We start from the raw sequence: 16,943 nt of genomic DNA, 5'->3' as shown, positions 1-16,943 counted from the left end.
TACTTTCGTGTCTTTTCAACATGGATATGATTTTTCCAGACTTTGTCATCAAGAGCTGTGGTAATGTCGAATGAAAGTCGCTTCACGGCTCGCGCATGCAGCGTTGAGGCAGGCCGGATCTCAAAGTGGCTGTTCAAAACTTCAAATGCAAAATCATACCATAGTAGTAAGTATTCCTGAAATTGCAATATTCGAGGAATCAGAATGGTAATATACCCATTGTATAATAAGACATGTACATACTATACGTACCTTACGTACTTGGTAACTCGATCGTCGGTGAACGTCAATCGTGGGGTTGTCGATCTTTTCAATTCGCGAGTTTGCGGACTGTCGACTGAACTCTTGTCAAGTGCAAGATGTCTTGGTCACTGTCCTCACCATCGTCTTCCTTTCCGGACCTCAGCAATTCACAACTGCTGTCCGAGTCTCTACCGTCACCTGAACCATTCGACTCGGATTCTCATACGGGCCCTGGGGGCGCTGACCTTTCCATATCAGAGCTCTCACTATCAGACAAAGACACGGAGAATTTTCGCTTTCACGATAGGCCACGTTTCAGTCTACTGGCACCGACTGCTACAACATCACACACATTCTCGCCTGATCAAAGCAAGATATCAGAGGATGACGAATATGAAGAAGGAAACGACGGGGGCTCTGAAAACGATGTTGATTTGACTATGATCGGAAGGGTTGCTGCTGCAAAGGCACGGGAAGACAAGCTTCAGAGCGATCTCTACGTTCTCAAGAAGCTGAACGCGTCTTTTGCGTTATTTAATGACGCATTGCGGTCTACTCAGACTGCTACTGAGGTGTGTGTTACCGCTAATCATGGAACAAGCTAATAATCATAATCTCTCCTTGTATCTGTTCATCCACTTGTGCAGCAAGTGGCAACTCAACTCGCACAGACGGATGCGCTTCTAGATAAATATGTCAATATGCTGGGAAAGTCAGAAGCTGTGGCGAAGCTGATCTTTGATGAACAATGGGAGGGTGCAGAGGCTGTAAGCTACTTCCTTTGGCTTGTTTCTGAGTGTCTCGCCCTATGCCAATGCGCCATAGTTAGGCTTGCGACGCGTTTTTCTAACAATTCTCTATCTGTCATTTTGGACCACACGTGGCTGATAACGCTCAACCCAAGGATGAGGAGTTACTTCAAAAGGAGCGACAGATGGCCCTTGAACAGGCCCGACTAGAAAAGGAACGCCTTGAGCGGGAGGAGGCAGAACGGAGGGAGGTAGAAGAGCGTGCGCGCCTGGCTACGGAGGAAGCTGCTCGCCGCGAAGCGGAAGAATGTGCACAACGGGAAGCTGCAGCTACAAAGGCGCCCCGTGGTCGCGGCACCGGTGTGTCAAGCGGTGTCCGGGGTGTTCGCGGGACAAGAGCGACAGCAACATCGGCGGCTGCCAGAAGCACCAAAGGCATTCCTCGTGCAGGTATGGGAACATGACAAGCCATGACCACATTCTAATTTTTGCACATATGACGCCAGCCTCGATGAGTGCTTCATCGGCAATCCCTCGCAGTCGATCAACTAGCGCTACGGGAAACGTTGGAAGCTTAGGCGGTGGAATGAGACCCGGATCATCTGCAAGCCGAGGAACAGGCTTGCCGCGAGGCGTACCTAGGAGAGGTTGAGCCCTATTCCTGTGTGTTGGCGCGTGGGCAATGTCTCCAAGAAAACTCACGGCTATTGCACAACAGGGTTAACAACCAGGCAGAGGAAGAACTCGCCATCGTGATGCTCGCCCGGCTGCCTGGTGTCCCAAGGCATTTGAGAGTGGGGGTTGTCTGGAGCCGCAGTCGCCTTACCACCCGGTGGTCGTGTATCCTAGGGCAAAGTGACCATTACCTTCACGTGAAGAATCCGTGACGGTAGCTCTAGTATTTGGAAATTACCCCAATACCTATCAAACTCCTATCATGGATGGATATTGTCAGTGTAGGAAGTTTCGTGTAGCCGAACAGGGAGAGTCACTGCGCTTGAATTTTATTCCTTCCTAAGGATTAATTCTGTCTCAGAGAAGAGAAATTCACCCTAGGACTACTATGTGTATCGCGTAACGCTAGACAACAAACGCGTCCTGTGGCGTGGGAAATCCTACTGAGCTTCGTTGATTTCAATTGTTCACCATGATCCATTATGCTGCGAAAAGTTAACCTTGCACCCCTCTACCTTCTTGACCGAATTCACGAAAAACTTGTGTGCTTTCAACCAAGAATGCTGGGTGCCAATAAAGATACAAGAAGCCTACTACTATGTCAGTCAAGCCATCAGGGAATCAAGGTCCTTCGTGCCATGCCCTCTCGAACAGAACAAAAGCAAATATAAACAACAATCTGCATCAAAATCCATCAACTTTTCGTGGACAATGTTATCTCATGCTCGACTGATCATCAAGACGCTGCGATTACTGTCCCTCACCAGTGAGCCCTGCAGTAGAGGGGACTGGTCGCCCGAATATCGACAGCCTAGATAAAGAAGTGATGAGCGATGGGTACCAATGGTTGTAACAGTGTGCAAACTGGTGATAAAGAATCATCCAGCGATGGACGCGGGTGCACCGTCGCAGTGCAGCGGAAAGGAGATGCCAGAGCGGCCACTTACTCGGACAGCCGCGATGGAACCCTCGTCCCTGGTGCAAATGGAGAACGAACATCCGAGTCGACAGGATAACCCCTGTGCGGAAGTTGAGGGGTGCAGGAAATTCCTAAGAAAGAATGGAATTCCTGCCCACTTGAGGCATCAGAGACCCGCGCTACGGGACCCCGTGTGTTTGCTGTCTCGCGAGCCGAGCTCACACTTGGTAAAATGGGAGAAACTCCAGCATCAACGTAGCGCGATTGAACCCCGTCATTCTTTACTGCGGCACAAGCAGACGCACTTTCACAGTGCCCGTGGCGGCAAGCCGTTCCCTGGTGGACAGTGTACGACAACAAGGCCACACCGTTCAGGCCTATCAGCCGAGTAGACTTCTTGAATATGGTATGAATACTCTGAGAACGAGTGTCGATTATTGGAGGGAACACTGACCGGATGAGGGACAGTGCTTCAGCTGCGGCATCTGCGAGTGCTCTACTCTTCCCTTTGTTGGCAACTCGGCGTCGTGGAAGAGAGGAAGCGGACTGTCCGTCGTCTTCTGGACAACTGACGGCTGGCAGACAATCTCGTGTTGTAGAATCACGAGGGTTCGTTGGTTCTGCATCCATCTGACTGTTCTTTCTGCGAGGTGAAATAGCCCCTGGACGAGGTTTTATATTTGCCGGATCAAATACCCTCGAAGGTGGAAGCATGATGCGAGGATCCAAGCCCTGACCTTTGTGAATCTCTTCGAGAGTGGGATATCGCGCTCCCATCTCGAACGATGCAGGAACAGTCCTTTGTCGACGTAGAGCTCGAGGGGATGATGTTTCCTCCGCAGACATCATGGATGACGTAGGGGAAGCTTCAACCCTTCTGATATGAGCAGGGCGTGATGTCGACAGAAACGGTGACACTTCATTTACCCAAGAAGATGTGTAGGATGTATCCTCCACAGCGACTCGTGGTGACAATCCTCTGGGTGGTTGAAGGAGAGAATTGCCTTCCAGGTCCACGTACTGAGTCACCCCTGTTGATGGTGACGGTGGCAACGTTTGGCTTGGAGAGTGCAGTAAGGACATATCATCCCACAGTGCCTGGCGCGACTGCACGGCGCGAGCACCGGTAACGCTGTCCACTCGGCTCGGAGCCACTGGCTGGAAGATATGACCATCCATCTCGTACTTGACTCTCGTGGCTGAAGCTGACACGGCGCCTGCATTTTCTAGGACAACCTCCACTTCACCCCTTTGCAAGGCTCCGTGGTACGCTCTAAGAGCTTCCTCGTATGTGTCGAAGCTTTCATAAACAGCCTGGCGTGGACAATGTTTGATTTTCCCGCGACATTCTATCCTGAAGAGTGTATGAGCATCACGAAACCCTTTCGAGAGGACGAAAACGACACGTCAACAAGGAATTGGCCAACATTGCGCTAACGCTTGGCCAACGCGTTTAATTTGCGAGAATAGGGATTTGAACCTACCATGTCGTATATATACCTGGCTCCGAGCCCACAACCACAACGTACCACCTAGGTTTCTTCATTATATCGACGAGAACTAAACACTGATTACTGAGTACTGAGTATTGAGGCCTCAAGAGGGTTAAAAAAACGAACACGGCGACTAGAAAGGAGTAAGTTCGATTCTCGCGTCAACCAATATTAATGATCGCGACACGGTGGCAATAGTAATGGGTATATTACTACGTAATTCTTTTCAAAAATAAAAATAAAAACTTATTTAATCCACTGCATGCCGAGTACAAATTTGAAACTGTTGTTTTTCATGCAAGCCTGCGAGGGAAGTGATTTAATCACACAAGAAAGACGACACCGCGATCAGTGTAGAGACTCGGATAGAGAGATTAATATTAGAAGAGCATACGCAGAGGTGGGGACGACATGTAAGTACTAAAGTACTACTAACTAGATAAGGAAATGAGAGTTCCGATATCACAAAATCCAGATCAATACGATCGTTCTGCTTGCTTTTAACACACCATCTCGTGAAGATGGAATTTGTGCCAGGACCCGCTGTTCATCGCGTCCTCTGCGCTGATTGTGGCAAGTCACTTCGATCTTGAAATATTTGCTCTGCTGACCTCCATGATCAGGAACACCGATTGTCCCAAATTCTGCCAATTTATGCGTAGCATGTCTTCGGAATACGTGAGTGTCATCAAGTGATTCAAGAACACGATTTGAGAGTGCTCTGTGTATAGCGTAGACATTACTGAGGGAATCCCAAAGCAAAGTGTGTTGTTGCGAACTTTTGCGTAGCGTGAATGTACTGATCGCCATCAGCCTCTGTCTCATTTTGCAGAAATTGCGAGCGTTTTCTATCGCCCCCTCAATCTTGGACCCTCGCCCGACCAGAATCCCAAGAATTACTGGCGATCTGTCTGAAGAGGCTCAAGGGCTTGAATAAAGTCCGGTTAACAGAAGCTCACTTCATATGGACGGAGCCCCACTCGAAGCGATTGCGCGTCTCATTGACGATTCAGAAGGAGGTATGCACATCTGTCAGGGAATGGCATGTGTCGCTCACATCCATCAGGTTCTGACATCAACGATACTAGAACAGATCTTTGAGATCGAATATCTTGTTCAGCACGGACAATGCCCTGACTGCACTAAGCTTGCGGCAAAAAATACATGGAAAGCACTTGTACAAGTGCGACAGAAAGTCTCGCACAAACGGACATTCTTATACCTCGAGCAGCTGATTTTGAAGCATGGGACACAGAAGGATACGATCTCCGTCAAGGAGGTCAGAGATGGCCTAGATTTCTTCTATAGTCAACGAAGTCATGCGATAAAGATGGTCGAATTTTTAGCTGGGGTTGTTCCAGTACGGTAAGCTGCGTTACGACGGCTCGTATATCGGTCCTCATCACACGCAGATCGAAGGGTTCCGAACAACTACTCTCCACAGACACTCACTCGCACACCGCAAACTATAAATTTACATACTCAGTCGAGATTGTCCCGATTTGCAAGGATGACCTTGTCTGCATTCCGCCAAAACAGGCTCGACAACTGAGCAACATAAGCCCTCTTACCATCTGTACTCGCGTCGGCAACTCTTTCCAGCTCTTAGACCCGGCCACATTGCAAACTTGTGAGATCTCAGCGCAGGTTTACTGGAGGGCGCCTTTCGTCTCTCTGGCGACGGTGACAGATCTAGTTGAATTTACGATCTTGGACGTCGAGCCCTCGGGGACCGTTCGTGGCAAATGGGTCTCTGCCGACGCGCAGGTAGCACTGTCAGGCGCATTCAAATCGCATGGATCCTACGGTGACCAAGACGCGATCATGGATCACGAGAACTCCAGTCTATCGACCCAGATCTTCCACACGCGGACACATCTAGGCGCTATTCTGCAGCCTGGCGACACTGCGCTGGGGTATCATCTCAGCAACGCCAACTTCAACTCAGACGACTTCTCATCCCTCCCTTCATCTCGCATCCCGGATATCATACTCGTGAAGAAAACGTACCCGAACCGCCGAAAAAAGAATAAGACGAGGAATTGGAAGCTGCGGAGTATCGCCAAGGAGGACGGGGAGGAGGGCGAAACTGGGGGCGGACGGGGTGTTGTTGGACGTATGGGCGGACGAGACCAGAAGAAGGTGGAAGAAGATTATGAGTTGTTTTTGCAGGACCTCGAAGAAGATCCTGAGCTGCGTGGGACGGTCAATCTCTACGCGGCTAAGGATACAAAAATGCGTGATGCTACAGATGGAGCACGGAAGAAAGGAGGCCAGTATGGGATGGACGTCGATGAAGTGGACACGAGTCACAATACTGCGGCCAACGGAGATGAACAGGATGCAGAGGAGGAAGTTGACTTCCCCGCAGTGAGGCTGGAGGAATTGCTACAGGACTTTGACGAGATGACGCTTGGGGCCTCAGAAGACACGTGATTTCTAGATCAAGGTGTCGAAAACTAGCAATTTGAATACAAGCTGGGGAATTTTCTGACTGTTCTTGTATCTCTTCTTCCACATTCTTGAAGTCTTGGAATTCAAAAGACGTCATCGTCATTCACCTCGCATAAGTATACTAAGGGCTGATGAGATGGTGTCGACTGTTGAGCCTGTGATAATAGCGGTCACGAGGGGTAATGGATGTGTCTGGATTGTCTGGTGATAGAGAAATATTCACACCTGAACGTCAGGACCCGAGCAACTGGAACCCTCTAGTTGAAGCCGTACCAAAATATAGTGGTTTTAAAAACAGCTCGAAGAATAGCATACACACCAGGAACCGCTTACGATACAATGAGAACTTATGGCGGCATCTTAAGAGAGAGGGAGAAATGATCTGTCTGAATTTGAAAATAGTTGTTCATGAACGAAAGCAGAGATGCGAACTTACAAACAGGATAGGAAGACAGCGTATTCGGACAAGGCGGAAATGAAAGAGTTGATAGTCTAATTAAATTCAATTCAACCTCGTCGACGTAACTGTCGAGCCCCGTACTAAGGAGGGAATCGACAAGAATGAACGAGGCTTACCAAGGACCAAGGGCGCAATCTACAGTGACACGCGCGACAACCTGGGCCAACACGGTGTATTTCCACTTTGAAGTCAAAGTGGAAGACTTCAAAGTGGAAATACGCTCAGCTGCCAGTGCGATGAGGGAAATTCCCAGATGGAACAGTGACAGCGACAACTAAAAGGATTACTGTCCTCGAGCCTGTGTAAGTAGGTCAGACTGCCGTCCGCATAACCGTTACACCAAAAGGTAGAATACTGAAAACTTACCTTTCAGTATCAACAGCAGTATATGTATTGATTATGAGAACTCAAGTAAGCCGTTCAACTCACGAGATGTGGATGCTCCTGACCAATTCCGCGATGTTAATGACTGGAAGTCATCATCAGGCTCAAAGTGTGATGCACTTTTCGGCAGCACAACCCAGAAGAACACAAGTTCTCTTTCTTTGACTACTTGTCTCTAGATGAAGGCGTCATTTATGTAGGGCGTTGCATGAACCCTGTAATTACATGTGTTATGATTTCGATTTCAAAGGGGTGCGGAGGAACAATACCAAAACGCACCTCAAAAAATTTGTCGTCTTGCTTGTTGACGTGCTGGGGCAAAACATCATGCCTACTAATGAAACCACTGTAACTCGCAAGTACTAGTGTCGTGAGTCGTGACGGCTCCTCAGTCACGGTCACCGACGATTACTGCACCTACCATATTTGGCTCGGCGAATGCCAAACGACAAGACTTAGACGTCCAACATCGTCTCCACCACAGCCGGCAGCTCATACAACCATGATCGCCTGCTGAACACGCCCGCCTCCCGAAACATCTATTGATCGATTGCGGGAGTCCTTGAACTGACACCATGGCAATTGAGAGCAACTGCCAGGCCACCGAGTAACGACTCTCCCCGGATTCTTGAGGTCAAAGAGCGGGATGCGACGAGCTGAGGTGTTAATATGGCATTCCCAAAACTAGCGCTCTATGCGCACGCGCTACAGACCATCATGCCGACTCAGGACTGAGCACGTCTAGTAGGAATGCGACCTTCATTCTTCTGCGTACTGCTGAATGAAGGTGTCCTGCTCCATGTCTGGAAAATTAACCAGGGTAGTGCCCAGCACTTGTCATTCATGGTATGGGCAGTAGTCCGACGCTTGGGCTACGCGACATGGATTTTCTCGTAACATTCCGAGGTAAGTTGTCTTCCCCGAAACCGCGGCTTGATAGACCACATCCTTTCAGCATCTATATATAACGCTAGCGAGCGAGCGATTCTCAGATCTGGCAGCAAACCACTTTCACGACACTGAGAATATGCTAAGACCCATTGTGTAATACATATAGCTTCGAATGACTCTTCTGAAAATTGACTTGCGAGCAAGCTGTCTGGGTCGCTCTAGGCATGTGCTTGCTGTCTTGGAGTGGCTTGGTCCAAGCTGCGAGACGCCCATATTTACATAGTATCAACTAGCGGTGTTTCCATGGTGAACATTTTTTCTTCTTCCTTGACAGCCTCGATGATGATTCCCAGGTATCGATACACTCGCCGGGCGGGAAACCAATATCCCCAGCGCCCCGAATACAACGCTGTCTTGGAACAAGGTACAAGGTACAAGAGGGTACAAGGATTCCTCCGTCTTCCTGTCCCGCGGGACCTAATGAGTTCTATCCCCTTCAGATACCGAATCCAAACCTTGAAGCAACTTCGTGGAGCTTAATCTTAAAGCTCGAGCGTCATGTGCCGTCCGCTAAGTACACATCGACTTCCGATGGATCATCGATCTGCCATATCTGTGATAACTTACGAAATGCGATGTAATAGTGGCGGTCGCGAAGTATGGGCCGTCTTTCGCCAGCGTTCATGACGTCCGAAGCTGATCAGCTGCTTCTTCTCGCCAAAGGTTGCCTCACTGCTAGGGCACACTCCACATCGCACAGTGATCCTCACGACTCACACTATACGGTTCCAGCGCCCTCGGTCGATATACATGTGCACATATATGACACTCTGTTTGCCCCCGATGATCGCGCTCCATATTAACCCTCACAGTCCCGGCGTCCGGCAGTAACGCGAGGAAATAAACCGGTGCTACCCTCTTTCAGCCTCTTTCCCATCTTCGTCGGCGGGGACCTCGTGACATCAAGAGTTTAAACACACGTGCCCTATCTTCTTCCATTCTACACTTGCCTCATGCGTTCTGGGAACCTTGTGGGCTCTTACGATTCATGCTAGCATGTACACCATGACCCGATATGGACGATATAGTCGCTCCTTCCCCAAGTGTGCATGAATGCCGTCATTCTTGAGGTCCTCATGATCATGTCCAAGGTAAGATAATCGCAGAAATCTATGAAAATTCTCTTCCATTGCGCTGGCAAATGGAGAAATCGTTCTAAGTACATGTAGATAGGTATAACTATACACAGCCAAGTGGGTATGACGGAAATATGTATCGCAATGAGGTGAGAAGAGTTGATAAGTTGTTACACTGGAGAGTTCCGTATTTGCAAGTAAAAATACATCGGTTAGATACTTAGTGGGAAACCGCGTTCGCAAAGGAAAAATAGTACACTCGTGGTCAGAAGGCGGACATTGATGACATGAAAGCGGAAAATTCCATATCCACGCTGGCAAGCTCCAATTTTCCTGGTTCGAACAACGAAAATTGGTCTTTCGAGAAGAAATCTTGATGCGGGAACGAGGATGCGTCGAAATTTTCGGGGGGACCGAATGCGCTGAAGCTGTCTGAATATCCCCCGTTGCAAGGCAGGGAATATGAGTCGTTGAAGGAAAACGAACTAGATGTGAACAGATCGTTGCCTTCCGCACATAGAGTATCGAAAGCTGAAGGGTCGAGGGGAATTTGGGGCGTGACAGGAGAGTTGCAGTATGGTGATGAAGCTTGCGACCAGTCGCCGCTGCACAGTGAGGTATCGATAACTAATGAAGGTGTTTGAACCCGTGTCTCGCATGGTGAAGGAGAGAAATCTGGGAAAGTTGGACCCGCGGACGCTATCGAATTGCCGAACGCTACGTCGAACATAAAAGGGTCGAATTCCTGGAGTAAAAAATTGTTAGCATTAGAGAGAGAGAATAGTCGGGGGCGACTCACCATCGATGGTTGAGGTTTGGCAGGGAACGAATAACTTGATGAAATAAATGAAGACGATGTCGAGAAATCGAGGCAGTCCTCTGACGCTAGACTATCAGACCTCAGTGGAAGATCCTCGCACTGAGATTTCCAAGTCGACGAGAGGGACGGGTGGCTACTCGTAGCACGTATACGACGAGACGCTGGTGAGGATAAAATGAATGACTTCTTCGTTTCCGGATAGTCAATAGGAGCGGATGAAGATCGGCGATATGCTCGAGCAGTGATGGGAGCCTCGAAGCGGGTAACAACCTCAGGGACGTGCGTGCGATCGAATTCCTGAATTGCGTCTTCAAGCTCCTGGCCCTTCTTTCCCTCTACAAGGAGTTCGGCAATTTTCGCGCAGCGTTTCATGTCCTTCGGCTCCACTTCCCGAACTTTCCGCTTCTCAGTTCCACCCTTGGCTTTTGCATGAGAAGGGCGGAAAGCATACTGCGGCCACTTCCGCCTATGATCCTCCAATGCCTTCTTTGCCTTTGCGTGCCAAATCTGGCGCTCGTCATGGGGCATATTCTGCCACGTAAGACCGATTATCTTTGAAAGTGTGCTGTGGTTAGTTTCCACTCCTGTAGATACGTGCTGGCTTTTGATGAAGGATGAGCGGAAGAGGATGAATGCATTAGGGGGACGGGGGATATGATCGTCGGGCCGCTTTTTGCTATGCGTGGGCCGGCGGGACGAACATTCTCCAGTAGGAGTGGGAAAGAGCACAGGTTCAAAGGTAGTTTCAAGGGCAATAGGAGGATCGTTGAAAGTTATGGGCGTTAGGTTCGGTGCAAAGGCAATGCTCTGAGGAGATGCAGGCTCAAGAGGGAAGAGTCCAAGTTAGTAGGGCGCCTATTGATTTAGAGTAATACACCGTGATGAGTCTATGAATACAACATAGGATGAAGTGCTAAACATACCATCTGAATACTCGCGCTTCATTGAGCCCCGCGATCTCTCAACAGGCATTGTTAGGTAGGAGGGAGGTATCGCGCTGAAGGAAAAAAAGATATTGTGGGAGCAAAGAGCGAGTGGAGCGATAAAGAGGGCACGAGGCAGATTTCCGGACGGTAACTTTATATGTGAAAGTATACGTACACGGTAATTTTAGAGTAAAGCCACGGGCGTGTTTTCATGAAAGTCGGCATAACGGAGGCCATAGAAGGATGAGTCTCTAGACAAGGCGCTTCCAACTAGCACGGGCACAGGCGGGCAACGGCAACAATATGTCTTTAGGCAAGTTGAACCCGAGGAAGCAGATCGTTTCATCAACCTCCCATCTATGGACAGTCGGACATCTAATCAGTTCAAATCGTACTACTTCGTCGCATCATACTGTTCCTTATCGTACTCACACCCATATTTTCTTTTTTTCATCTTTCTTCAAAGATTTTCTACCGCAGACTGGCCGTCATGTCGGCGTGCCTCGAGGACTGCTTCTATGCCCAACAGGAATAATTGTTTTTTTTTTCTGTAGGAGAGATAACTAGCGCCGGCGCGTTTGCACGGACGTGTGTCATTTCCTGTGATCCCTCATTCTGGCAAATACACGGTAACGTTTCTCTTGAAAATTCAATGACATCGTGGACCATGCTGTCTCGTACCTTTATTTAGCACTTGTCGTGGGCGATTGGCACCAGTGCCAATCGTAGAATGATCAGCAAGCATAATCAGCCACATAGCGCTTGCTGTCATCATGATATGCCGGTCCGATCTCATAACCTTTCCGAGACGACGCAGGCTTCTGAGCGTCGGGTCCTGTGGAGCGTGCCTCACCCGTCACCCCCACAACAACCAGGGGCTCAGTCACCCAACATACAAATACTATCCTTGTCTCGATGAGGAACTGTCTCACATCTTGATGCGCTGCTGATGCCATGCGAGCCCAGTGACTCAATGAGTAGATCATATCAAGGATCCACAACTGCACCGGTTCTGCCGAAATTGTCCATCAGCAGTCATAAGCTTTTTTAAAAGACCGTGAAATCATAAAATTCGCGATTAGCTCATACTTTCACTGCCCTTACTCATTACCCACTAAGGCGCATATGATATTCTGATGGGTCAGGGAGTATTGATTCAGAAAGGCCGTCATCAAGACTAAACGTAAATTTTATTCGGTTTTCACAACTCCCTTGTCTTCAGGTCGCGATCCGAACAAGGATCTCCTGCGCGAGCGGGCTAACTTGACAACCAAATACATTGAGCCCATCCCGACTATGTGCCGCGTTCATCGATTTTTTTTTGTACTGAGCTGACCGTCCATGCGATATCGACGCATATCGCTTCCAAGTTGCAAACTTTTCCCAAATTGGTCACAACGTATGCACATACTAGTCTTACTTGCACGAAATCCCTACTGAGACTGGTCTGACAAAGAGACACATTGAATGGCACCGTTATCACATAGCCCCCGCGTAGGGCCTACATGTCGTCACAATTTATGTTGGTTCAGTATGAGGCGTAGCCTATGGAGGGCGTATCACGGTGAACTCACCTAAGATTTGAAACAGAGAAGCTGGGGAAGTGGCTATGCAGTAGATCACTGGGGCATAACTTGCAATGGCTCAGCAAAGAGCTCTAGATGGTTAGAAGCTGATGAAGTTCATCACTCCATCAGATCAGGATGAACGTGAATGTGACCATGATTTTCGTATCGCTTTCACGTTAGTTGCGAGTTCGGAAATGAAAGGGGCCCCTTATTGCAAAGCAGCGTAAATAATCTTTACATCTGTTGCGAATGTCTGTATGCTATCGAGTTCCGCTAAGAGGACATCTCCTTGAGATCTAAATCAGGAGCTGTACGATAACCCCGTGCCAAGCGCTAAGGTGAAGAGTCAGGATCTTCATACCACGATAATACGTCCTCGTCTTTTCGCGACGAATCCCCTTGAATTTGGGTGACTCATGGGGAGTATGTAGGAGTTCTTCATCGGTTGTGCTTGAGCTTGCAGCGGATTCCCAGGGCGACACAAGCGGGGGCAGTCCATCAAGATGCGAAGTAAAAGCAAGGGACTCTGTATCACAGCGAGAATTATTCTCGATCGACCTACGGGCTAGGCGGTGGCCTGCCATAATGGCAATTGAGACAATGTGTAAACCCATCGGAAAAAATATCAGTACCTTTTGTGCGTTTGAGGCGTTTTTGTTGCGGGGGCTGAGGAGTGATATCACTGCCCTCGCCAAAGCTGCTTTGGTCGGACGAGGACATAGCATCTGTTTTTCTCTTCTCAGATACATGCTTAGTCTTGTTGCGCAGTGCATCCAGAGGCATATCGTCATCTGGATCTGGATCTGAGTCCGACTCGGAGCTTTGATAGACACCCGCACTCGCGCGAGGGGGTGGGGGCCGTGGGGATGGCGTCGAGCCGTTCACCAACGTATTTTCCAAAGAGGACTGGTATGCTCCGGGATCATCGTCGTAAGCCTTGGGCGGGTTCGTCGTTTGCTGTACTTGCATTGGAGATGTGCGTCATGGTGGTAATCTGTGAGTGAGGATGGGATATCACTCAGCGATTCAAGTCACAACGGACACGTGATAACAGCCCCTCAAACCTGTTTTCTGACTCCTGAGTCTGCAGAAAGATAATTACACTGGCAAATATTTTGCAATCTTGCGTTCAGTCCAACCCAACCGAATCTTCGGACGAACCTTAGAACTGGGGTATCGACCTTTCCGAACTCCCAGGTGATTACCATGAGCGCTGCGCTATCGAGTAGACGTAGCTCACAGCGAGAAAAAAAACCACGTTAGCTCAGAGATCACAGACGCGCACACTAAAAGGGTGTTCCCATCGTTGGCGCAGATTTTTACTCGCAAAAGCTGTATATTGGAGCTGTATGCGCAACGCACAGCTTAGATCACGGATGAACTTGAAGGCACCAAACCCACGGGTCCATTCGACGACGGCGCACATCCTTTCTCGTGACTGGGTATGCTACTTCTTTAGCAGTCATATCCTGGTACGCAACCATAGTTGTGCGCAGGTTAGGGCAAGGACACGCACAAACCAACTCCCTCTGAAGAGATTCGTGCGATGCGGCAAGAGCTTTGTATTTAACAAGCGGCGAAATTCTGACTAACCACATACTCCAGTTCTCGCTTGTGGATAGAGAAGCATCTTTCGGCTGAATTTATGCGCCCAAAAAATCGTTCGTGCAGTGCTCTGGTGTCGACCGACGACGACCACGTGCACCGCCTCGTCGTCGTAATGGACCATTTGTACGGACGCTATGATTTCAAAGCGCATTAGAATCTTATCTCCACGGTATGATCGCACTCGCAGAGTCGTGTGGACCCGAAGCTTCTAGGGATTGGTGATTTACAGGGGGGAAACGCGTTCACGTAGCTCGATCGTGACTGGAAGCGATGAAAGAAGTGTTGAATTCAGGTTGACCTACACGTGTGAACTGCGCGGACCGGATCATCGCAATGGGGCGCTGCGGCTATTAATTTAGAATTCATAAGTAATAGTTATAGGAGTACTAACATGTATTCATTCATATCGGCACGGGGAGTTTGTGAGTCTAGGGATGCATTAATGGTGGTATAAGCTTAAAATCTGGCGCTCAAGTTCATCGATAACGATAAGCTCCACCGATGTGCTTATCGATCAGTGTCTCGTGAGGCCACCATCAACGCACAGTTCCCGACGCTTGCCTCGTATGGCGTAGTTGCGCCGCCAAGAATCCCGCCCCATATCCATATTTGGAATTCCCGCCCAGCGCCATCAATGATTTGGCGTCTAACCTTGACTTCTGACCATATTCAATGGTGTTCGCTGTCTGGTCCATACCTCTGTGCGCAGCGTTCTCCTATCAGCTCCTGACTCACGATGGGAACGATAAGCGCGCAAGTAACTTCCCGACGCTTCTTGGTGGGCTATAAAAGATAACGTGCAGGATGGTCGTCGAGTCACTGCGCATCCCCGCAATCCCGCCCCACCCCCGCCTTCACTCCTCCTGACTTGCCCAATCTCCCTGACTCAAATCCACCACGATGCACTACCGCATGGGCTCCTCTTCTTCACACAGCCATAAGTCTTGGGCATCTCCCGATCATAATCAGGCCTTCTATGGCCATTCATCTGACCGTTGGTCCGCGTGCCCAACATCCCCGGTACCGACCCCAAACACGCCGCACCTACACACTGTATCGCTCCCGATAACGATCACAAACGCGCCCCACCTCCACACGGTATCCCTCCCACACCCTAATGCACCCTTGCACCAAATTCCTGTGTCGTGTATGCGTTCATTATCTTCGTTCATACCTTACGCAGACCTCATATCTATTGTTTCTTAGACCAACATTCTTCCACACCCCACTCTTCGTTGATAGTCTTGCACCCCCTCTTGAGCCGTGGTCCCAATATGATGTTTAACGTCACGCGAGACCTAGCATGTGTGCAACTGCGACCTGACTGTCCACCTACCAGACTTCGGGAATTTGCGGTACAACCGCCAGTCTATCGTATGACTATTACTATTCCTGAGCTCCCCGCTTGGACGATAGAGGTTGTGAACTCTCACGGCATCACTGTGAATGATGTCCTGTTCAAGATACGTGAAACCCTCAACCGAGGAGTTGCATCGCACGAGATGCAAATGCATAGACTTTCACATGCGGTTAGTGCCGCTATTGATTTTTTCAGGGCCAGGTCCCGTGCTGACCCGCGCGAACATGCGCAGGGCGTGAAGCGCGTTGACTTTTTGGGCCCGAAAGTTTTCTTTGCTGGCATCACCAGAGCTCGAGACGGCTCGGATAGCTGGGATATTTACTTCTCTCAGAATGTTTGATCTGTGACCCATCTCGCCGTGTGCTGGCCGCATCGACTCATTATTCTCAACACATTGGACTTCGATATATCGGACTCGCCCTTCAATGGACTTCAATCGGACTCCATGGACCGTCACTGCCAGCTCTTACTTTACTTTGTATCATCATTGCCATTACCACTCACTCCTGCACATCGATATTCGACCGCCTCCTACTCACGTTTTTATCGCTATCTTGCTGTATCTCGCTCTGCAATGTTTACGATCTACCGGAATGACTTGGATAGACTAGTCACGTATACCAGGACACTTGCACTTTTACAACATACTCAATCCCTATGCAATGCAATGTATTTCTATATGATCGATTTTTAATTCTGAAGCAGTAGGTGATATGAGTGGGACGAAGTCTAGTTGCGCTAGAGCTCGAGGTTGGTGCATCAGTTCATCTCAACTAACGATTACTATCGATGAGCGGCAAGTAGCAACTTAAAGGGTGTGGTGTGACGATTAATGAAACCCGCCTCACTAACCTCTCAATCCATCGCTATCGTTCATTCAGTTCCCTACGTTTGAACGAACCCACCAGTCTTCCGCGAGCTTAGTACTCGCAGCACCTGGATCCGACCTTGCAGACCTTCTCGAAACCATCAAGTCGGTGTTCAATACTGCAGTGGCAGCAGTAGCGACGGACAACGCAAGATCGATGTCGCGCCCTCCGAGCTTGCTGAAAGCAGCCAGAGCAAGCACAATATCGTCGTTGATATTCCCGAGGCGCTCCAGTCATTATAGCAATAGCAGCGGCTGGTGAAGAAGCAGTATGACACCTGCGCCAATTATCCCATTGGCGACCCTGATGGAACGGCTCAGAATGTGAGGGGTAGCAGCAGTAGCCAGACCCAGTCGTCTATAATGGCCACTTGTTTGATGGCTTTGAG

General features: G+C 49.2%; 6 protein-coding genes across 6 annotated transcripts; 3 read left to right on the top strand and 3 right to left on the bottom strand.

The window, feature by feature from the left end:
• The first annotated feature begins 255 nt into the window (after positions 1–255).
• Positions 256–2,043, top strand: EDB91DRAFT_1106087 (uncharacterized protein). The gene is made up of 4 exons (XM_041317464.1): positions 256–815; positions 891–1,010; positions 1,148–1,442; positions 1,499–2,043. The coding sequence occupies exons 1-4, from the start codon at positions 360–362 to the stop codon at positions 1,642–1,644; spliced, it is 1,017 nt and encodes a 338-aa protein (XP_041182284.1). The 5' UTR covers positions 256–359; the 3' UTR covers positions 1,645–2,043.
• A 413-nt stretch (positions 2,044–2,456) lies between these two features.
• On the bottom strand, positions 2,457–4,214 carry EDB91DRAFT_1106081 (uncharacterized protein; the record flags this gene model as incomplete). Its single annotated transcript, XM_041317463.1, has 3 exons — positions 4,071–4,214; positions 2,615–3,940; positions 2,457–2,478 (listed from the first exon to the last, which is right to left on the bottom strand). Coding segments are annotated over exons 1-3 (1,410 nt in total), but the record flags the coding sequence as incomplete, so codon positions are not given.
• A 155-nt stretch (positions 4,215–4,369) lies between these two features.
• Positions 4,370–6,740, top strand: EDB91DRAFT_1106077 (NMD3 family-domain-containing protein). Its single transcript, XM_041317462.1, has 7 exons — positions 4,370–4,492; positions 4,555–4,652; positions 4,703–4,757; positions 4,811–4,842; positions 4,893–5,098; positions 5,146–5,444; positions 5,492–6,740. Exons 2-7 carry the CDS (start codon positions 4,601–4,603, stop codon positions 6,513–6,515), a joined length of 1,668 nt encoding a protein of 555 aa, XP_041182282.1. The 5' UTR covers positions 4,370–4,492; positions 4,555–4,600; the 3' UTR covers positions 6,516–6,740.
• Positions 6,741–9,349: 2,609 nt separating this feature from the next.
• EDB91DRAFT_1106066 (uncharacterized protein) lies at positions 9,350–11,451 on the bottom strand. The gene is made up of 3 exons (XM_041317461.1): positions 11,122–11,451; positions 10,204–11,046; positions 9,350–10,149 (listed from the first exon to the last, which is right to left on the bottom strand). Exons 1-3 carry the CDS (start codon positions 11,194–11,196, stop codon positions 9,670–9,672), a joined length of 1,398 nt encoding a protein of 465 aa, XP_041182281.1. The 5' UTR covers positions 11,197–11,451; the 3' UTR covers positions 9,350–9,669.
• A 1,563-nt stretch (positions 11,452–13,014) lies between these two features.
• On the bottom strand, positions 13,015–13,687 carry EDB91DRAFT_1243819 (uncharacterized protein; the record flags this gene model as incomplete). Its single annotated transcript, XM_041322342.1, has 2 exons — positions 13,015–13,295; positions 13,351–13,687. The coding sequence occupies 2 exons, from the start codon at positions 13,685–13,687 to the stop codon at positions 13,015–13,017; spliced, it is 618 nt and encodes a 205-aa protein (XP_041182280.1).
• Positions 13,688–14,803: 1,116 nt separating this feature from the next.
• On the top strand, positions 14,804–16,404 carry EDB91DRAFT_1106051 (uncharacterized protein). The gene is made up of 2 exons (XM_041317460.1): positions 14,804–15,473; positions 15,533–16,404. The coding sequence occupies exons 1-2, from the start codon at positions 15,227–15,229 to the stop codon at positions 16,024–16,026; spliced, it is 741 nt and encodes a 246-aa protein (XP_041182279.1). The 5' UTR covers positions 14,804–15,226; the 3' UTR covers positions 16,027–16,404.
• The last annotated feature ends 539 nt before the right edge of the window (positions 16,405–16,943 follow it).

Source organism: Suillus paluster, assembly GCF_016628075.1.
Source record: "Suillus paluster strain FC165 chromosome Unknown EDB91scaffold_5, whole genome shotgun sequence".
Lineage (NCBI taxonomy): Eukaryota > Fungi > Basidiomycota > Agaricomycetes > Boletales > Suillaceae > Suillus > Suillus paluster.
Note: the sequence above shows the minus strand (reverse complement) of the source record. Positions and strands in the feature narration are given on the sequence as shown.